Source organism: Eleginops maclovinus, chromosome 6, assembly GCF_036324505.1.
Source record: "Eleginops maclovinus isolate JMC-PN-2008 ecotype Puerto Natales chromosome 6, JC_Emac_rtc_rv5, whole genome shotgun sequence".
NCBI classification, from domain to species: Eukaryota; Metazoa; Chordata; class Actinopteri; order Perciformes; family Eleginopidae; genus Eleginops; species Eleginops maclovinus.
Genome location: NC_086354.1, coordinates 15,455,807 through 15,478,380, shown reverse-complemented (window position 1 = coordinate 15,478,380; position 22,574 = coordinate 15,455,807). Strand labels below are relative to the sequence as shown.

Genomic DNA, 22,574 nt, shown 5'->3' with positions numbered 1-22,574 from the left:
ATGAAAACTACACGTAGGCCTTTTTAAAGCCAAATTTAATGTAAAGCTTTTGGCCATTTTCAGACTACCTGCATTGTAAATGACCTGGAAACTAATCCACGAGGGATACCTGATGTTCTACTTTTCCTTCTTTGTTTATGTAAAGCATGACTGAATCCTTTTTCATCAGATACAAAGAAACCAATTGTATTTGTTCTACATAGGTATGCCAATTGTCTACCTGACAGAGCTTGAGGTTAAATTCTCTTGAAACCTCCCTCTATGAAGCCTTTTACAACGTTTTGTGGTTTAGGTACAAAAAATAACTGCAAATTGGTAAATGGCACTATGTATACATTATATTTATATTATTTAAAATGTAGTATTTCTAACACCATATATTTTTTCAAATACTTTTAGAAAGACAACTTTACAAAACAGTTTGGGGGTGTTTTTGTGTAGTTCTTTTTAGCGGTGAAAATAAAAACTCAAATTGTATGAATGATGTTGTTCCTGTTCCCTATAATCTCTGTTAATGTAGGAACTGGGAAATGTTACAACAAGCACAAACAGGTCGATAAAACAACTTTTTTCAATTCAATTTTATTACGACAAAAGGTGCAAAGCTTTAAAAAAAAAGAAACATCCCGTTATCATGATCAATACTGCTTTTATGAAACTATAGCAAAAGCAGCAATATCAAACAGCGTCATTTAACCAAATGTTTTCAGTGCTTGGCAAGCTCATTCATGATAACTTTACCTAACTACAAACCGAAAACCATTTCCCCTTTACACACAACAGCACACAACAAAACAAACAATCAAAAGCCTGTCTTAGTTAAGTAAGTATGGCACAATATACATTTGTTAAAAGAGGTCCATCAGTTACACATTATTTTTGTTAAGGTTTGGCATTAAAATCTTTTGTGCTTATGGAAAAAAGAGAATTTAGAAAACCAACATATGTTCTGTAGAAATAATACAAGTAGTGCAATAATAAAATAAAGACTATGTGCAGTATTCTCTTTGGTTTATAGTCTGTGAAGTCTGCACTCTTTTTTTTGCCATTCATCATTCAAACACTTTCCTCAGGTCTACAGTAAGCACAGCCTTTATCTACAGTATGTCCCAAACAGAGGCCATCCATATTGTTTTTGTATATTTGTTAGTATAACTAATTTTAACAATTTTTAAAAAAGGTCAGTGACTTTTCAGGCATGACTTAAGCTAAAATATTACAAAATGTAACCATAGCATCTTTAGAATTACAACACATGATCAAAATAGAGATTTTAGAGGACGGAATCTAGTGTTCAAAGCATATATTGTAATGTGCAAAATTTCAGCAGCTACAAAAACCTAGTTTTTCTCTGCCTTAGTGGCTCTCTCAGAACTTGTGCAGCTCAATGTTAACAGCTTACGGTTTAATTATAGTAATTTAACTTTCAGTAAGAGACTAGAGTTTAGGATTCTATGGATTTAATTTTCTGTCTTGTTATATTATTCTGTCTCATCAAAAATAAGTTAAACAGTTAACTGTCCCAGAGTACATAGTAATCATGGTATAACTTTACCAATTACTGTACATGAGTCAGATGCTGGGATATTTGGATTTTAAAAACTACATATCTGCATCCTTCATAATAACCTTGTGAGACTTGAGGAGCATATACCTGGACAGTGACATTTAACTGCTATTGGAGACGTTTGAAGATTAGGTCAGAGGTTTAAATGTTACATAAACACTGTTCCATTTCATATACTTGGCAGTTGCTGCACTGTCTCTATTTAGTTTTGCACCTGAAATATACACACTGCATTTATGGCTGTTCTTAGGTGCCTCAATGGTAATTTTTGGGACCAAGTTAAGAAAGTTATCACACTTGCCAAGGTTTTTCCTCTGCTAGTGTGAAACTATAGAAGAAAAAACAGAGCCTCTCAATGTCAGAGGATGTGTCCAAATTCAATACTTTACACTAATGTTGACAGAGAGACATTTTAGCAGAAAGCAGACAAGAAATGGATGCAACAAATTTCATTACAATTTTCCTAAGCGATGTAGTATGGAAATTCAATGTATTTTATAGCTAGCACTGTCATGTTGCCAAGTTAGCTACACTGAGCATCAGTGTTACAGTATTACTAGATTAGGACATACAGTAATGCACTTTTGGTCAAGTAGCTTAAACTATTCTTTTACCAAATCAACCACAATTTATCCATCTATGTGTGTGCATATACAGTTTAGTTTAGTATATTAAAATGTAAATAAGGGATGCTCTAAGCTCCTGTATTCGATTCAATATTTCTCTCAGTGACTGTCATCTTCTTACGTTGCACAACCACTTTTTTGCTTCCCTGTGCCCTGGGTGTGGCTTTCAGAGCAGCGTCCTCATTTGACCCTGTAGAGCCGCGAGAATTTGTAGAAAATCTCTGACTTTGAAACTGCAAACCTTGTCCTCTAACCTCCAAACCCTGTCCTGCAGACCCATGTCCTGTCTGAATGAAGCCCTGTGCTATCTGTGCACCTTGCTGTCCACCTGAGGAGCCACTGTCCACCACCATCATTTGTCCAGACCTGGAGAGGGTTCCTTGTGAAATGCCTTGTACTAATTGTCCTGTCATTCCACCCATTCCTACTTGCCTATCCACAAGGACCATACCCTGGGAACCTTGCAGGCCACCAACCTGTACCAGCCCCTGACCTAACCCAACTTGTCCAACTTGAGCCACTGCCTGCTGGGTTCCTCCTGTCACAAGCATCATTTGGGGATTAGACTCAACTACATACATGGGTGTGGCGGCATAGTACATAGTGGGCTGCTGTATGAGCATAGGCTGACTGGGAATCATTATCTTGTCTTGGACATGAACTGTGGGAAGAGATGCTGAACCCTGGGCTATCTCAGTGACTCGCTCCTCCTGCACAATAGTGGAGGATTTAGATGCTAAATTAGAGGTGTTGAGAGTGTTAATGTTGACGTGGTCCCTTTCCTTGATTGTTTCTGAGTGAGTGCTTACATGTGTATGTGTGGAGGCCGAGGGCCAGACAGGAGATACTGGTCTGGGTTGAGAGATAGAAACCCCTGCATGCACTGACTCGCTCACAAAGGTTGACCCATGACAAACCTCAGCCAGGGTTTTAAATTTAGGCCCAAGGTCATTGAGGAACGCAAGGTCATCTTCATTCTCAAGAAGGCTGCAGCAACCTATAGAACCTGCCAGGGACCCCTGACCCTCAAAGTTATAGACCAGCAGAGCGTCCTTCCCCTGGGATTGTTGTGCAGCATGGTTGTATTTCTGCAAATCAGAAAAACAGCAATATGTTTTCGTTATAACAACGACGATCAAATAAATAATTATTTTATATGTTTGCCGTGGGGTTTTATGTACTCACACTTGAATAATACTCCTCCAGGAACTGGTTAGACAAAGCCATTCCATCAAAAGCCCCAGCCCCGTAACGAGAAAAACTATGGTCTTGTCCCGTCATCATCCTGCCATCAACGTAGTCCATTCCGTTATAACGGTTGTACATGTTCATGTGCATGTTCTCTGATGTCAAGGTGTGACCACCACCTAAGCCTAAGCCTAAACCTAAGCCTAAACCTAAGCCTCCTCCAGTATTCACTTCATGTTCGTACATGTTTTCCCCAAAGTTGTTAATGTCCTTGATATTCACATTGTTTCCGCCATGTTCCAATGGTGCAAGTAGAAGCGGAACTTCCTGTGTGAAATAATTTAGCTTTTGTCAGCAATGCCACATTTAGGCTAACTTGTTTGACAGATTTTGTTAAACAAAATACATCTAAACATTGTTTAAGTATTGTATATTAATCAAAGTACCTTGTCTTCTCCTTGTCCCTCTGTGTGATATGAGATGAGTTGTTGTTTTGTATCATATGGAATAGCCTTGAAATCTCCAATAGCTGCTGCACCTCCACACAGGCAGAACAGCAGCAGCAGGGGCAGCACTGAAAAATACACATTTTACACCATGTCAACAGAAATTAATTTAAGGTAAAGTAGTAACTTTAAATAAGGTCCAATCAATAATCAGTGATTACTATTTAACAGAGGGCTTGACCTCATGGATAAACATAACAAGTAATTGTGATATGCATGGTCGCTTCTTGATCTGCCATGCTATGTATGTCAGGTATTGCAAACAATCAGATTAAAGTTAATGATTGTTGTGACAATAACCAGCCAGAAAAAGAAAGTATATCCAGATATAATCTACTCACACAGCAGGAGCAGCAGGCCTAGGAGCATAAGCAGGATACCAGAAGCTCCAAAATCGGCAGTCTTTAGAGTGCGCTCCCTACAGGTTTTGGTTTGGTCGTCGCAGCTGCACACATCGACATCCAACATCTCAACCTCATCACATGCATGTGCCTGCTGGTCTTTAACCTCCACCGCCACTCTGTACGAGCCAGGCCACAAGTTGGCATGATCTCGCAGAATAGATGTAGTTTCTGAATAAAAAGGAAGAAATGTGTCTTGTAATAAACAGTAATGCTTAATTTCAGAAGTTTCTGGAGCTTTACAAGTGGTAATCATTATCCTACCATTAAGACTCTCCACAGTCCATTTTCCCTTGCTGCTCCCCCCAATCACAGTGAACTCAAAAGGGGCAGAATTGGGGAACTCGTCTTCGTCTACAGCCGTGACGTAGATCACTTTATCCTCAAGGCACATTGTCTGCTTTGTAGTGGTCAGTTTTGGACAATGATCATTAAAGTCCTGCACCTGAATCGCTATGGTCCCCGTGGCTGTTGTTGAGGGATTGTCTGAAATCCAGTGGAAAGAAAGATTAATATACAATTTGCAACATACCACTGGAGAATAGTGTTCATTTTTACAGATCTCACCATCAGTGATGCATATAATTTTGGCATAATATGTTCCATTGATCAAGAAAGTGGACTCGCGGTCAGGCAGTTTATTCAACCGGATATCTGCTGTCTTTCCATCAATAATCAACCAGTTGTCATCATCTTTGATTTTAGCATACCTATACGAAAAACCATATATGTGAGGACAAAAGAAGAAGCTGTTCATGTAAAATACATCAACTTAGAGACATCTTTAAATCTGTTCCTCTTTCACTATGTGACCATACCTTACGTTGGTGGCTGTCTTTAGGGTATCACTATCAATAGCAGCATAGGTGCCAATGATTTTGTTGATGGAGACAGAAGAGTGGTCCTCAGAGATAGTCACCACTTTCACACTTGGTTTGAATCGGGGGCCTTCCTTCTCATTGATCACATTGATTTGAATGGGGTAGGCTTTTGAGATTACAGATCCAGACGAGGAACTACTGCCAAAACTGTATGCTGCTTTGTTGGAAACAGCCAATTCCAAGTTGAGTGACTTTATCGTCTCATAGTCCAAAGCCTGCCGATTTGAAGATGTTACAGTTTGTTGGTGAGATTAACTTATAACTTAACAGTATATTCTTACTAGGTAAAATGAAACAGTTTACAAATTAAGGTCATCAAAATGACATTACACTCTCTTACCTTATTAATCATGATAATTCCTTCATTAGTCTCAGAATCAGTAGTGATACTGAAATAGCCGGCCTCATTTCCTGAACTGATTTTGTACACAGCTTCCCAGTTTGCAGTGTGAATCAGATCCATGTCAATGGCTTTGACCCTCATCACTTCCACATTGAAAGTATTCTCCCGCACACTCCCTTCATACTGCAAATAAAACACACGCAAACTGTTTCATCAGAACATTATTATGAGGAGACAATAAAAAAAATTGGTTAATGTATTGATGAATGATTCACACCTACCGATTCTTTTTCCAGGGTTGGAACATTGTCATTTATGTCCAGAATTTTGATCGAAATGTCTCCACTTGCACTGTTTCCTCCAGCTTGTCCATCCATGTCTGCAGCCCTTATAGTCAATGTATATGTATCTTGTCTCTAAAGAAAATGATCAAATATTCAATGCACCGAGTAACATATTATAGTTTTCATTCAAACTTGCTGAATTATATTTATGGTGAAATATATAAACGGTTCAAGAACTAATAATTAGACTGTAGGATACTGATCCTACTACTTCTTCACAACTTGAAAGCTCTTCCAAAGAAGACAATTGTAGACAACAAAAGAAGAATTCAAGTCAGTAAAAAGCCTCACCTCCCTATCCAGAGTGTTCTGTCGAACCATGACTTCCCCAGTTTGAGAGTTGATCTGGAACATCCTAGCTGAGCTACTCTGCTCCACAATGCTGTAGAATATCCTGGAGTGGAGTGTGTTCTTCTGATCAGCATCAGTAGCTATTACTTTCATCACAACAGTACCTAGAAATCACCAAAGGAAATACAATAAGTATCACTTCACTGAGTGCAGGTTAAAAAAATGTTGCTTCTTCAAAAATACTGCAGATGACTACCTGCTGCACTCGATTCATTGACATATCCAACTTGTTGTACTTCGATGACTGGTGGGCAGTCATTCTCATCCAAAACAGTAATATTGAGGTCAATATCCTTTTCAGCAAAGGTCCCGTCAGCGTATTTCGCCACACCTTTTAACTAAGAAAAGGAAATCCGAACTGCTTTACCATTCACTCAATGTACAACCCAATATTATGACTGTAAACTCTTTACATTTTACAAACAGGATGTCTAAGGGCTTTTACATGAAAAAAGGGGGTCTTCTCTCGGTCCAAAGAATCAAAGATTTTCACAAAGCCAGTGTCACGGTCCACACCAAAAAAACCAACAGGGGGCTGGTCAACTCCAGGCCCTGATAGGTAATACAATATCTTTGTGTAGTTCTCCTTATCTGAGCGAATCTGAAAAATAAATACACAAACACAAAATGAATCCACCTGGACTTTAAATCTTGTTCCTTGGAACTGGAAAGAGCTACATTTTCGAGTTTATTTTTTAATTAAGATTTTACTCAATATATAAAATAAGATCTAAGAATAAATGAATGAAACTAGACAATCTTTAGAAGTCTGGTGAGTGTGTGTCTAAACATCAGACAAAGATGTACTCATAGTGCTTTCTAGAGTGATTCATGAACATGGAAGTGTGCCACTGCCTGGTGTATTGTTGTCTCAGACACTAAAACTAAGCTAGGCTTAGCGCAAACAAAGGTGAAATGAAGGTAAAACTAATACCATCGGATAACTTGACAATAGTTAATTATTGTAAGAAATGTAACGTTGCTGTGACTACCTTCAATATCTGCACGGCTGTGAAAACATGATTCAACAATCATAAATACCTCATTAGAATATAAATTATTAGTAGAATTATTTAGAAATTAATTTAAAAAATAGGTTACACACTCTAGCAATATACTGCAAGCCGGTGTAATCATGGTTCTCCTTCAACTGTCTGGGAGCTATGATCCATTCTCTTTTGTGTCTGCGTAGTTCTTGCCCTTTTCCTCTGGCTTCCACAGGAACAGCCTGCAGGTAAACAAATAGGGAGGGAAAACGTGATTAATCCGTAGAAAATACTTTTTTTTAAGTCATTATTGCATATTATTGTTGCTCCAGGCCTTTACACAAGTGGCATTAGCTTACAAATAATGTATTATCTTGATAAATAAGGCTCATTAGGGTTCCTAAAGAAGACACTAACATGTATCCTCGCAGCAAATGTCCAAAAAAATGTATCATGTTAATCATGTTTTAATGAACATACAGTATTTCATTGTCTTTTTCACTTTGGAAACATGTGCTTAACATTACACAACATAATAGCGACATGGTAAAAACCTTTAGAACATATACTTCTTATTTGTTTCAAGGCTTTAAACCTCTTCTAATCGTACGTTAAAAAAAATCATCAGGGGAGTCGACGTGCGAGAACGTCTTGATCAATACGTAAAATATTTGCCAGACCAAGTTGTGGTTCGTTATTCGAGGAGAAAAAGAACGGTTCCGTGAACTCCCAGCATAATTTATGGGTGGCTATGGAGAAAGCCCATTTTAACTGCAAACGTTATGTTTCTACTTTAACTATCTGAACAAATGTATCAAACGCTAAAGCACAACAGCAATAGCCACACCTGTTTTAAACCCGGTACACACACGATAATGGATATCTGAACAATGTAAAGCGCTTATTGGGTTATTTACTCACATTCAGGAAGAAAACCAGCAGAATACAAATACTGCATTTCAGCAGTGTTTCCATCGCCTTCAGAAATATAAACTCCGTTAATCCTGTCCTTGAAGTGAAATCGTGTCAACTTGACTATCCGTGGTCCGGAGTTTCGTACAGACTTTGACCCTCCGGAGGGGAGGAAGAACTTTTACAGCGAGAGGCGGTTCCCCTCTCCTTTTGATTGCTCACAGTTGCTGATAACAGGCGGAGAAGGGAGGAGGTTATATCCATGTTATGCTGTAATATGTATGTGTAGTCTATTGTTTTAAGAACAAAAGATTGTGGATTGGGAGGAAATCCCTTCAGAATTGGAAAAAATTGGTCCAAATTGTACAAGCTTTTATTATGAATGTGAAGTGGTGATTTTGAGATAATGCTTTCTTTTTTTTGATAAAAATATGCTTTACAATACATGTCCATCTTACATATTTCAGTTTTTTAAATTACATTTATTTGAAAAGTATTGGATTCCATAGAGACCAACTTTCCCACGGATCTGTTAAACATCACCTGTGCCTGTGACATTCCCAGAATGCAGCACTCATTGAGCTGCACACTGGACTGTGATGTGTGTGGATGTAGGCGTTGGTCAGATTGTTTAACAGGGAAACACAGAAGGAAATAAAGTTGTTGTTGCCAGGATACATGACACTTTCAATCCAAATGGTTAAAGGTGTGTGGTAGAGGAGTAACAGTATCAGTATTATGTTGCCTGATCAGGCCATTCGTTTTTACAACTAAATGATGATTAATTTGTCTGATGGTAGGGACAGTGCCGCTGCTAGCCATTTTGGTGCCCTAAGCATAATTCCTTCATGATGCCCTCCCCCCCCCAATAAAAAAACATTATGAGTTGTGATGAGTGAGTGGGGAGGGGAGGGGGGAGGGGAGAGGGGGGCACCATCGGTACCTTTGAGTAGTATGCCTAAAAAGTGCCTCATATTTCTATAGTCTACTGAAATAATTTCGGCCTTATAATTATTATGACGATTTTTCATTAGGCTATTTTTGGTGGTGCCCCCTCGACACTTGGTGCCCTACGCACAGCGCGTAATGCGCGTTATGGGAGCGGCGGCACTGGGTAGGGATAGTGAGTGATTTTGGAGCAATACACATTTTTTCATTGGCTTTCCTAATCAGCGTCTAACAGCAACATAAGCACAAAGGTAAATGGGAGGTTTGGACAGTTAAATATGATATGAGACAAATACTTTAAAAAAAACGTTGCACCTCAGAAAAATAAAAGTTTTTTGCTCACTCGCGCTGTGTGAGATTGTAGCTATCAATTCCTAAATCATTATTTAAAAAATAATGAGTTTAACACAGCTTTGATAGAGATAACTGAAATGTTAAAACACCAACAAAGATAAAATAATAATCACTTTAATGTGTTGTTTATTTCATTCCAAAAATGCAGCAGAGCGGGTCATGTTACATAAACTTTGTGCGTCCCTCCTGTCCAGATTGAGTGAACAAACCACAATTCTTGCATTCTCCCAAAATTGCCCCCAAAAAAACACCATCCTGTTTGTGAGTATGTAATAGCTGTTTTGACAGTCTATTCACTTTATTAGCAAGGATATAATCAAGGCATTAGTGGCACTAATGCTATGTATTGTCATAATAAACAGTACAGTGTAAAGATTTTCAGTAGACACACGCACATTATCTTAATTATAATGTACGTCAAATTTATTTTTATACTTGAAAAGATAACAATAAAGTGATGGTTTTTTGTTGAAACTCTTTAAGAGTTTTGTCCACTCCATTTATATTTATAAGGGTATACAACATATTAAAACATCTCTTAGCATATCTCAGTACAATTCAATACTAAACATTACCAGGACATGGAGTGGAAACCTTTCTAGAACAGTTTGAACACCAGACAATAGGTTGCCAAGGGATCAAACGCTGCGATGCCAAATAGGGTCAGGGACTTTAAGTGGAGAGGGGGCCGAACACTGGGGTGGGTAGGTGTCATTCCGATGCCATTGCTCAGGTCACATCCAGCTTTGGACTCAGCCTTCTTTTTTCATTCCGACCAACACACCCGTAGAGTTTGGTGACTGCATCTCTAACGGTTGGGATGCTATCACGTTTGCAAATTACAAACACAGACTCACAAGGTGAAAGCAATAGCTGTATGAGTTTCAGAGGGGTGTGCATAGCTCTAATAATCTGCTACCGTAAACGGTTTCTGGCAAGCAAATCTTTTAAATATTTGATCACAAAGTTTCATACATTTCCATGTTATAGTGACACACTAATAATCATACAGTTGTTTGTACTCGTATACTCTATAAACACCAGTGAGCAACCTGTCTCACCCAAATACTTACCATCACATTTGACGTAACGCTCCAACCCTGCCTCTCGCATGCACCCACCCAACAGGAGTGGTGAAAAGGGTGGAGCAGTTGCATTGTAACAAATGAACTCAGCACATGTATGTCACTATTTTCAATTAAAAAGTTGGATCTATGCCTATAATAAAGTACAATGTGTCTGAACACATGAGCCCATGTTGATTCCTGGCAGCACACGCAATTTCTTTGCTCAAGCAGGTGGTTCTTGCCAGACCAGATTTCACAACTTATTGACATTGACAAGTCATACCTGGGAAGATAATCAAAGTATCAAACAGATGTGTTCCAAAGACATATCACTCCTTGCTATCTTTTAAAGTTCAAAATGGAGACGGCTGAAAAATTGATCATCTTTAGCTTTATCGAACTGTACTAATTAGCAGAAAGGCCATTATTAAGTATTGCTTTGGGTTTGTGAAGAACCTAATAAACCTCTGTAGTAACTGGTTTTCCCACAGTATATCACAATGAGTGGAGAGTGTGGGAGTGAGAGGTCAGACATCCTGTCACCAATAGAATAAGTAGAGACAGAATCTGTAGATTTGTCCAAACATACATATTATGTGTACTCAATGCACACACTGATGCCTGAGTGCAACTATAACTCACTCTCATTTTAGCTTGGGAGTTACACAAGATGGTATTTTGCTGAGGTTGTTTTGCATATTCTGTTAAGACACACAGCACCAAGCCCTTTCAATATGTCTACGCCCATGACTCACAACAGAGCAGCCTTCCTGACATTTTGCTCACCTTTCCTGTTGCAGCCCCTACGTAACCGAACTTCCCTATGCACTTTCAAACAAGTCTCCCTACCCCATGAAACATATTGCTGGCTCTGGGTGCTTTTAATTTTATCAGTAGTTTATACAGATAGAGAACGCTTCACTGTGAGAGCAGAGCCTCCCCCACACCAGGCTTCATTCAACTCACATTCCTGTGGTGTTAAGTGAGGAGTGCAATTCGGTTCCTCCTACCAGAACGCTCCAGTGGGGAGGAGAGGAGGGGCACGCAGAGGTCAATCTCCGAGGAGACCTGTGACAGCTTTCTCCGACCAGAAAAAGAAGCAAACAAACAAGTAATTTTTCGAAAGAATGACACAAAAAGAATAATAACTTAGTTTACACATACATTTACTTTAAAGCTAACTCAACTAAAACCACCTGCTCAGCATGCATATAGATCAATATAATTAAAATATACCTGCAAAACATTACTGCACTTTTATATGCATGTCTATCACATATGGTACACTAATATAATTCCATTTGAAATGATAGTGCTCAGGTTTGTTTGCATGTCATGCAAAGTTATACAATTTATTACAGAGTTACATTAGTTGGCAGACCATTTAAGCACTGTTTCCCCCTGCTGGATGAAAAAAAAAAGTGTTTTAAAAGCTAACTTTTTTATGAGTTGACGTGTGCATCAATAGCAACACCCTAAGGTGCATTCGCCTGCGCAACTTACTAGGGAGGCTTTCATTCTGGGTGTGGCAGCCAAGGTGTGTCTGGGTGTTGACTCACTGTCAGATACCAGGGTTTAGACTAAAGTCTGCCCGTCCCCATTCAGGCAACAAGTGCCGGATTAGACGAGTCTCTTCTTTTAACGGTGTGAGAAATATATCCTCCTTCACTCTTTAGACGGTCTACTAGCGGAGGAGTTCCGCTCCTAACGACAAAGTGCATTGAAGGTCTCAAGAATGGCGAATGTTTTAATTTCCAACCTCTGCTTGGTATTGGTAAGTGCTCCCAGTTTATTTTTGAATTCCTCTGTACTAGTACGAACTATTTTATCGATACAGATGTGACGTCTGACTATCGTGTTAAGCGACTACATTTACGAGAACGTTGTTATAATTTAATGATTTCCTATTAAAGGGATTGTCACCTGTATTTGGTTCGACACATATTATGAAATTCACTATAGGACCTACTTTCTACTGCACTTCAGGTACTGTCCGTTGTGGATTCATGTTTTATTCCGGACTCTCTGTACATAATTGTGCCAGGAACAATTCTGAACGGGCGAAAAATCACCACAGGTACTATACTCTTCTCCACAAATTATTTATCGAACACGTTATTTCCATTTCAGCTCGAAACATTTACTCCTGTATTGCCTTCTGTTGTGTAGCCGCCCTTCATATTAATCCATTCACTCTTTCGCTTTCTTTAGTTGAAGTTGCCGACTGCGACACTAACTCAATGACCTTATCTTTGAGCGACCCGAATTTCACAATAAAACGGAATGGAGAAATAGAAGCTGTAAGGAGTGTTTCAGTGCCCGGACATGGGCGGACATTTTCTGTGTGGGCCCGGGACAACAATGGACCGGAAAGTGAGATGGTTGTCCACCTTGTGCACAGTGCAGTACAGGAAAAAAAGGTAAGCTGTTGCACATTTTGCAAGTTTGTGTATCCTTTTATACAACATTTATACATTAATGTACTTTACCTGTTTGTATGTCACAGCCCATTCCCTCAATCTATCTGAGACGTACCAAGAGACGTTGGAGTCCACCACCCTTCAACATATTAGAGAATGATAAAGGACCTTATCCAAGAAACATTGAAGAGGTAAACTTAATCTTGAAAGTATAACATCATTTGGAATTGTAGCATTTAAAAGTTTCAACACTCACTCAAGTCTTTTTTGCTGCATTTTCAATACTAGTACAAATATTCACTTATTCCTTTACCTGCTCTTGTGCCTCTTTTCTCACTTCCCAAAACAATCTATGAATCACATTACTTCCAGCTGTCTTTATGCAGTGATTCATTCCTTTACGCATGACAAAATCGAGTCTTGAAATGTATTGAATTGTGTTATCATTTTGTGTTTCTGTTTTAGATCGTGTCGGACTCTGAAGCCAAACAAAAAGTGTACTACACCCTCAGTGGACCTGGTTTCAATCAGCATCCAGTGGGAGTGTTTTCTCTTGACAGGGCAACTGGGATGTTGGTTGTACACAAAGCAGTTGATCGTGAAGAATTCCCAAAGTTTATAGTAAGTGTAAAACTGGGCTGCAAATACATGTCTTGGTAGATTCATCTGAAGATCATCTTTAAAAAGAATTGAGGTCAAACACTTGAAATTAAACCTTAAATTAAATAATTCACATTTCACATTGTTTTAGATCACATGTGAATTGTAGGGGTGTAAGGCTAATCTGGCATTGAAATGATGTGATATACTTTGCTTTTTTGTGTGTTCTAACCTTCTAAAATGTTTTTTTTTGGGTCACAGTTAACAACCAGAGTTTTCAACAAAATAACTGATGTGGAGACGGACGAGCCGTTGGACATTCAAGTTATTGTAGATGATGTGAATGACAACGCTCCAACATTCAAAGACCCACTACAATTCACAGTGCTTGAGAAAAGCCCCGTAGGTGAGGAATACGAGTTACACAAAGTTGTTTCTGCACTACTTGGTATTCATTGGGAGATTGTAAACTTGATGATTATGTTTTACACTAAAGGGTCAGAGGTTGGGAAAGTGAATGGTGTCGACAGAGACCAAGAGGGAAGCCTCCACGTCAAGATCAAGTACACTCTGTTGGATGGATTAGACCGGTTTGCCATTCACCCAGTCACTGGTGTCATCAGCACAGTCACTAACACCCTGGACAGAGAGGTGAACACCAGCCTCTTCTATTTATCATGTAGTTTGAAATACAACAAATGCTTTATCTTGGTCGTTTTTTCCCTAAACTTGAAATGTTATTTACCTTATTTTTATGTCATTTTCTCACCTGTTAATTAGGAGCAAGAGAAGTGTTTGGTGACTGTACAAATCAAAGATTTGGATGGTGCAGATAAAGGTCTATCCAACACAGGAACAGCAACCATTACTCTGGGAGATATCAACGACAACCCACCAACTTTCACAAAATCTTCTGTAAGTGATAAGCCAATACATAATACAAATAAATCCAAACATTTCACATCTTGAATCTAAATCTTAATGTTTGACAATGACCGTACAATCAATCAGTCCTTGCTATTGGTGTTTAATAGTGTGTAGTGTAATTGAAACACACTTTTTGTTTCCATTCAGTATGCAGCCGATGTCCCAGAAAACGTCAATGAAAAACTCATCCTCACAATTCCCGTTGAAGATAAAGATTTAAAAAACACACCAAATTGGATTTCCAAATTTGTCATAACCAAAGGAAATGAAAAAGGACATTTCAGGATTGACACTGACCCCAAAACGAACGAGGGGCGTCTGTATGTCTCAAAGGTGAGTGAAATCTTGTATTATTAGACGTAGTTGTGATAGTAATAATACATAATAGACTTACTGCACATGGAAAGCCTGTGACCTTTGAAGAGACAACAGATTTTTGTTTACAATACTTCCCTTGCTGTTTTTCTAGCCCTTGGATTACGAGCAGAACAAAAATGTGAAGCTTGAAATTATGGCACAAAATGAAGTTGAACTGACCGGCACCACGGCCAAATGGGTGTCCATCCCTGTGGATGTCAACGTCATCAATGAAGATGAGGGTCCGGCCTTCACGCCTCCTACTGTGAAATTCAATGTCAAAGAGAACACAGCGAACGGTACATTGATAGGAAGTTACATTGCTCTCGATCCTGAGACAAAGAGCAGCAACGGCATCAGGTAAGCGATCTTACTTCCTGTTTTTCTGGGAGAAAATAACTTTCCTGCAGTGAAGGATGACTCATAACAGACCCAAATCCAAAACCTAAACTTCATGTTTATGTTTCTTCATTTAAACACTGGAGGGCAGACTTTCACTGCTGAACTGGGGAATGTGCTCCTAATAAACAATTACTGTTTTCCCCCCTCTCTCAGGTATTTCAAGGTCAAAGACCCAGCTTCATGGATCAACGTCGATAAAAATAGCGGAGAGCTGAGGGTGGCGAACACAATTGACAGAGAGTCACACTTCGTCCAGGATGGAATTTACAACATCACCGTGAAGGCTGTTGATGCTAGTAAGTTGCTTGTGAATGCCGCACAGTATGGACTTTTTTTTATAACACAACAAAAATGCTAGCATAAGCTCTAGTATTTCTTATGTATTTCCAAAATCCTGCTGAATATTTTACCTAATAAAAAAATAACAAGCTCTGACAACACACTCTAGACTTCCTTACTCGTATTGACCAGTTTTATAAACTCACTGTCTCTTTTCAAAATGTCGTCATGTTTTTGGTTTGTAGTTTCACCAGCCAAAAGTAATTAGGAACACCAGCTCCACCCAGTATCCACCCAGGTGTTCTCAGCACATTCTGAGAACACCTGTAACAAGGTGTGATGTGAAAAATCATCTAGAATGACTCACAATTCTCCAGTGTGATTGGGAAAATTGGGCTCATATCCCAGATGCTTGTCAGAATTTGTTTTTTCCCTGCAAAAACTCACACTTAGCAAAAATACAACCAACTTATTTTTTCTTTTTTGTTCATGCATCGACATGCCCTATTTACATTTTTAAATAGATATTAATGTAATACTTTTTCTCAGGCTCCAAGACAGGAACAGGAACAGTCATAATTGTGGTGGAGGATGTCAACGACCACATGCCTGAGATTCCCACCAGCGAGTTGGTCGTGTGTGAGCAGGAAGGACGGCTCGGCTCTGTGCTGGTTGTGGCTGAAGACCTCGACTGGTCTCCCTTTTCTTCCCCCTTCAGTTTCAGTTTACCAAAGGATATCGAGGGCAAATGGTCTTTGACAAAGTTTAATGGTAAGTGGTTGTATTTTTTATTTTCTTTCTTTTAAAAACAAAATTCCCAAAACACAATTTTTAACAACAAAACATTCTCTAAAACACATTTTCATTTTTGAGAAAGGTGTCAGAATAATCCATAACTCAGAATCCAACAGAGCACTAGTAAACGAGCAAGAGTCCGGCCTAATGTGCATTACTTAGAGCGCGACTGATTTCTGAGGCTGATAAAAAAGTGGAAGAGGACTTTTTGAAGTAAAACTAGCAATACCATAAAGTATAAGCCACTGCAAGTCCTGCATTACAAAATGCACTTAGTTTCAAAAGTCTAAGTGATTGCTACATATAATTATATATAAAACTATAGATGACATTTTATCATTTAAAAAATCCTACGCCCCAAACTTAATTTAATGCTGACCCTGTTTCTAAATCTTGCGAAGACATCTTTTGTAATGCAATTTGTAATTCGCCGACATATGCCCTGTTCTCTATGAGTTTGATAAACTGATATTTACACTATTAAACGTTTGATAAGTTGGATTTCTAGAATGTGTTTGCAAGTATATACATTAATTCTTCAGACAGATTTATTAAGATAAGAAGATCTCACATGCTGACTGTTTTGATTTGTTAAGTGTGCAAGTTATTTCCTTTTACAGCTCTGGAAAAAATGAAGAGACCACTCCAAATATTTTCTTAAATTGTGTCTCTTCATGTATGGCAGCCATTCCAGTGTCTGTTGAATTCCAACACAGAGAAATGTTGTCAGTAGTTTATAGAATACAATAAAAACATTTAAAAAGTTGAACTCAAAGACACACCTATAAATAATAAAACAAGAGAAACTGATAAGTGCTGTATATGTGATGGCAACCAATTTTGTAGGAGTGTTTGGTCTGGCAAGTCTGTAATATAGGCTGCATACTTTTTTTTTTTACTCTCTGAGAACTTAACTTGATTTGTAAAATGATCTGCAGTACGCTACGTTGCTATTTCTATGAGAAATGTGTAGAATCTCCATCTAATTTTAAACGTTTACGCCCATAGACACGGCAGCTACGTTGAAGCACATCAAAGACCTTCCTACAGGGATATACGAGGTTCCCTTGGATGTCACAGATCTGCAGGGCTATGGGAAGACTCAGGTGGCGAAAGTGAGGATCTGCCAGTGCAGTAATGGAGCCTGCTTGGACAAGGACCACTCTGTGTCGTTAGGGCCAATGGGAATACTGGCTCTGCTGCTGCCTCTGTTGCTCCTCCTGCTCCTCGGTGAGCCCCCCACCCCCACACACACTGCTCTTCTCGTGCCAGCACAATTGTGAAGCTACACTGTGTGGATAATGAAACAGGAAATTGTGCTCATGCATTTGTAAAGTTTCAAAAAAAGTACTAGAAAAATTGGAGGTTCTTTTAATGAATTATGCAGCGTATATTGGGCACAGTGCGATGATGTGTGGTATAATACGGGGTAATATGACAGTATGCTCTCTCCTGTGATGATCCACACAGGAAGCCCTGTTTGTTAAAACACGCATTCCTTTGTGCATTCATTTCTCACATGTTTGCTTTGTTATCACAGGCTTGTTGCTAGCATTCTTCTGTGCGACAAGCAGAGAGAATCTAAAAATTGAAGATGGGGATAGTGGAGGAATCCTGCTCAAATCAAACACGGAGGCCCCAGGGGAAGAAGTGGTAAGAACGTCATTATGAAAGCATTGCCTGGGCTCAAACCCTTGTTAAAAAAGTTTTAAACTTTAGTTAAATGTAAATGACTCATTCCATTTTTCTTTTTCTTTTACAGGATTCAAATCTCATTAATGTTCCCATTGGTGTGGGTGAACACGTAACAAAGGGCTCAGTTAAGGGGAATTTTGGGAGTGCAGGAGGGGCATGGACAGGGAACGGTGGCTTGCAAGAAGAAGGGATGTACACGAAAAGCGATATGCAAGATTTCTATTCTAGCCAGTATGACCAGTACGGTCAACAGATCAGTAGTATGGGTGGCGGTATGGGTGGCGGTATGGTTGGCGGAATGACCTTTGACAGCAGATACCTCACCCAGGACTCCACCTTTCTCCGCAACTGGCAAACAAATGGCCGCTATCTAGACAAGGTAATGTGGTTTCATTTTTATTTTTTTTATTGAGACGCAGCAGAATTAAATGTGACCACCTTTTCTTTTCCTCCCAGGTTTAATAACTTCTTTTTAATCTATAAGCACTAAGGTAACTAATCTTGTTGTCTTAGCCGCGATACTATATTTACTAACTTCTTGGTGAGGGATATTATTTCTCTATGTAATAAGTGACTGCCAGTCATACCCTGTGCAGCCGTGTGTTATCACATGGTGCAGTATCTCCCCCTTCTATCGCTGAACCGACAAATAACACGCTTCCTCTTCCTTCCGTCTTGTAGAAACTGATGTACTTTGGAACTGAGGAGGACGGGCGGTACGCAGACGACGTCATCCATTCCTACGGGTTTGAGGGGGTGGGCTCGGCAGCTGGCTCTGTGGGATGCTGCAGTGACTTTGGCGACAACGGTAACCTCGACTTTGTCAACACGCTCGGACCCAAGTTCAAAACTCTTTCCGAGGTGTGCATGAAGACATGAACAATGAAGCGCAACATCTATTGGTGTTAACTGTACAGGATGGGGAGAGGCCTAGGATCTGGTATGCCCCTGAACACGGAGGAGAAAAACAACAACGTGGTGGCGTCACTGTGTGCTGGGCTATTGCTTTTTGTTGTTAGTTATGCTTATTTGGGGAAAGAAATGTTGCACTGGAAACTATGCAAATGCAGTCAGTTGTACATACTTTGTGTTTGTAATGTGCTTTTTCCTTAAGAGTCTTGGTTTCCCGACAAACCTTCCATAAGCTTTACCTGCTTCTACTCCTGAAAGGTCACGGGGGGGCTTGTTTTGCAGGGTCATAATGGTAATGGTTTTGATGTATGCAGCGAAGGGCTGACGGGTTTTTTTATCTGCTGAAAGTCATAAGTGGCGTTTTTGGATTTTGTAAATAATCTCTGTTCATTGTAAATGACACAAAGATGCATAAGTGGCTTGCTAAATTATGTAGTTTTGATAAGGTTTTTTAAAGAAAAATAAAACTAATAAATAACTCAATGAAATAAGGCAATACTTTAACTCCCGTCTTATTACTTCTTTCAAATGACCTTTGCTTGGAGTTATGAATCCATTTTAAACAATAATGTGGATTCGTCTGTCCTGGATTTCAGAATCATTCAAAATCGCAGTAATTATCTGAGTAAACACATTCCTGTATTCTGGCTGTTGACCGTTGATTGGGCGTAGCTCAGCCCTGTGTGTCATAGAGGATGAACCAACATACTGACTGTAATCCTGTGAAAGTCAGCACAAGGGCGTGAATGTGATGAGTAAGATGTCACTGTCACTGCATACTACTCTGTAAATACAAGATGAGCAGACACAAGTAAAGCTGTGCAGATCAGAAAAATGTCCTTGAATCAGAATCAGAATCAAGGTTATTGCCAGGTACGTTTACACATACAAGGAATTTGATTTGGTGCGAACATAAACTATCTCAGAAAATAATTTGCAATAGTATAGGTAAAGAATGTAAACGTAATAAAATCAGTATTTAAAAAAACCTATATATTTAACGAATTAAAAAGAGCTGAGAGCCGTAAGAGCTAAAAAAAAAACAGAAACACCTGATTGAACCTGATAATATAAAGGAATCTTTACATATGTGCATATTAAGTTGTTTAAGATGTAATTGTGCATGGCCATTAACGACTGTTTCTCATGGTGCTGCAGTAGCAAAGATGATATCAATTTATTTTTAATATAATTTGAGATTTCTATAAAATTCAATTGTTTTAGAATAGGTTATACAGCTAATGAAAAACTTAAGAGACCACTACACATTTTTTCTAAATATTTACCTCTTTATGTATGGCATCCATTCCAATGACTGTTGAATTCCAACATAGAGACATGTTGTCAGTACTTCATAGAATACAATTAAAATAAATAAAACAATCATTTATCTCAAAGACACACCTATAAATAGTAAAGCCAGAGAAACTGATAAAGCTGCAGTGGTTCATTTCTTTCTGGAGTTGTATGTTTTTTTAAGTGAACTGTAACTCAACTATATGCTCTAAAGATGGCTCATCGCTTTGATCAAATGTAACAGTGTGTTTTTTATTAGAATTACCTTAAAATATGAAATAAAAAAGGTTTTCTCTTACTGTTTTGACTTTGTACTTTGGCAGAAGGACAGAAAGGCTGTAAGAGCAGAGACAGTGGTTCTTTGTGCCCAGTCTCTGTGTTCTCTGGTGAATGATTTACTGGGTGTGGCACTCTGACCCCTTACAATGGAAAGTGCAGAATGTTTGCCAAGCTTATCACGGATTGGCTAATGTTTACCACCAGTTTTCTGCAGATCAAGTCAGTGCACGTAAAAGTAATTCTCGTGTTTTTCCCATTAATGAAGCGATTTCCGACACGGTTACAGTACTGTACCTGTTGCCCTACAGTTTAGGTGCACCATGATTTTTAGTTTTGTAATTGTTTAACAGTATAATACTGTCATCTTTAAAACTGGTTTTCCAGTAAACTGTATGGTCCGATTAATGACATTTTTAATTTATTCATAACATATTTAAAATAGTGAGATTCTGCAGATAACCAGCGTAGCTACATTATGCACAGACCTCCATGAATAAATGATAACACATAACAAATGTACTGAAACCCAAATTGGAAATCCCCCATGAGTTCTCAAGGCTATCAAGCTTTAGCTGAATATTGATTATTCATTTAAAGATAATATAAAAAAGCATTGGTCCTCGTCAACAATTCACCAACTATTGTTTAGATGACATGCAGATCATGCATCAGTTTGATGAATTACAAATGTGAAGCTGGAAATATAATTAGAGGGTCCAGAAAGGACCATCTGTCATGTGATTGTGTTGATGAGTATTAGAGATGACAGCAGAGAGCAGGGGGGAGAGGGAAATTAAATCTTGGAATGAAACTCGTCTCTCTACCATCAAACACTGGAATCTTGTTAAAAATACAACAATATTATCTGCGCTGATTACAATAATACTGTCACAATTACAGGAGGATGTGAACGAGATGGGAACATCAAGGGGTTTTTGCTCAAAATCCCACCAGGGCCAATTAGAAGAATCTTGAAAAGTCACTTAACTCAAAATAATGAAAATAAGCAGTTAACCCAAATATCTAAGGAAGGCACTGCAAGCACAGACGGCAGCTGCATTAGCCCTATTTTGCTAGTAAACAGTCATTTTTATTATTTTTAATTAATAGCCTCTGCAGAAATAAAACGCTTTTGTGCAAACCTGCTATTTCAGAAATCTGCAACGATTTGAATTTCCTAGGAATATTTTTGAAATACATTCCTGAACTCCCTGCAACCACTTAACACGTTCCGCATGAGCCAGATATTTAACATGTATGACAGATCCTGCTCTCTGCTGTGTTGTTAATAACAATCTGGTGACAGTAATGACACAGCATTTGGACTTGAGAGTTAAACAGCATACATCATCTGACACACAGTTTATTTACAGAGATGTATCGCGTGGGTGTGAAATGTATCATGGAAGTCCAAACTGAGCACCGAGGAGGAAGAAGTTTGACATGCTGGTAGCAGATTTCACGAAATAAGAAGCCTCTTTTGGCCTCGCTCTTTAAACCACTTACTTGCATTTCACAGGAATTACAGTTAGCAAAATTGAAGCATTTTTGTAGAGGCTTATTGCACAACACAACATGTTCAGCTGTTAAAACATATGGTGTATATGTGCCATGGGAGTCGCATGACAAAAATACCTTTGCAGCAATTTAAACAACAACAAACGTGAGCTTTGGATCATTTCTTTGAGGATTATCAAGTGCGTTCCTATGTAAAGCAATGGCACTGAGCAATGTAATTCAATAGACCACTTTGTGTGTCCACTCTTATCAGGGCTGCTTGAGCCATCACTTCCAGTCACTTCTGTAAAGATGCAATTAATTCTAAAGCAGTAGCGTGAAATTAATTTATTGCTAGTAATTAGTTTTCGGCATACTGTGAAAACAATCTCTCTAGATAGGGTGTTTTCACCCACCCACCAGAGAATCTGAGGACACTTGGCTCCATCTGAGCTCAATATGGAGTGGAGCCTTCAGCTGCCAAGTGCGCAGAAACTTCTTAACCCCCTGTTGACTCAGGCCTCAGGATTTATAGTTTTAAATGACATCTGCAACATATTTGACTTGCTGTGAAGGCACACGACAGTCATTTCTTCATTTTGTGCCTGGGGAAAACACAAACCAGGCCATGTTTATATGGA

At 38.9% G+C, this 22,574-nt stretch overlaps 2 protein-coding genes across 3 annotated transcripts; one reads left to right on the top strand and one right to left on the bottom strand.

The window, feature by feature from the left end:
* Positions 1 to 563: 563 nt before the first annotated feature.
* On the bottom strand, positions 564 to 8,313 carry LOC134866101 (desmoglein-2-like protein). The gene is made up of 14 exons (XM_063886066.1): positions 8,115 to 8,313; positions 7,313 to 7,435; positions 6,653 to 6,808; positions 6,404 to 6,545; positions 6,148 to 6,311; positions 5,794 to 5,928; positions 5,510 to 5,695; positions 5,107 to 5,384; positions 4,856 to 4,998; positions 4,553 to 4,774; positions 4,229 to 4,459; positions 3,828 to 3,955; positions 3,379 to 3,708; positions 564 to 3,281 (listed from the first exon to the last, which is right to left on the bottom strand). The coding sequence occupies exons 1-14, from the start codon at positions 8,166 to 8,168 to the stop codon at positions 2,262 to 2,264; spliced, it is 3,312 nt and encodes a 1,103-aa protein (XP_063742136.1). The 5' UTR covers positions 8,169 to 8,313; the 3' UTR covers positions 564 to 2,261.
* A 3,676-nt stretch (positions 8,314 to 11,989) lies between these two features.
* On the top strand, positions 11,990 to 20,455 carry dsc2l (desmocollin 2 like). 2 transcript variants are annotated; one of them, XM_063886046.1, is made up of 17 exons: positions 11,990 to 12,248; positions 12,461 to 12,551; positions 12,686 to 12,894; positions 12,981 to 13,085; positions 13,360 to 13,515; positions 13,756 to 13,900; positions 13,991 to 14,145; positions 14,275 to 14,409; positions 14,569 to 14,754; positions 14,891 to 15,138; positions 15,334 to 15,476; positions 16,009 to 16,230; positions 17,263 to 17,484; positions 17,795 to 17,907; positions 18,017 to 18,328; positions 18,406 to 18,440; positions 18,631 to 20,455. In XM_063886046.1, exons 1-16 carry the CDS (start codon positions 12,210 to 12,212, stop codon positions 18,409 to 18,411), a joined length of 2,487 nt encoding a protein of 828 aa, XP_063742116.1. In that variant the 5' UTR covers positions 11,990 to 12,209; the 3' UTR covers positions 18,412 to 18,440; positions 18,631 to 20,455. The 2 variants fall into 2 exon arrangements, with proteins under 2 accessions (XP_063742116.1, XP_063742115.1); XM_063886045.1 differs by lacking the exon at positions 18,406 to 18,440 and having other exon boundaries at positions 11,993 to 12,248.
* The last annotated feature ends 2,119 nt before the right edge of the window (positions 20,456 to 22,574 follow it).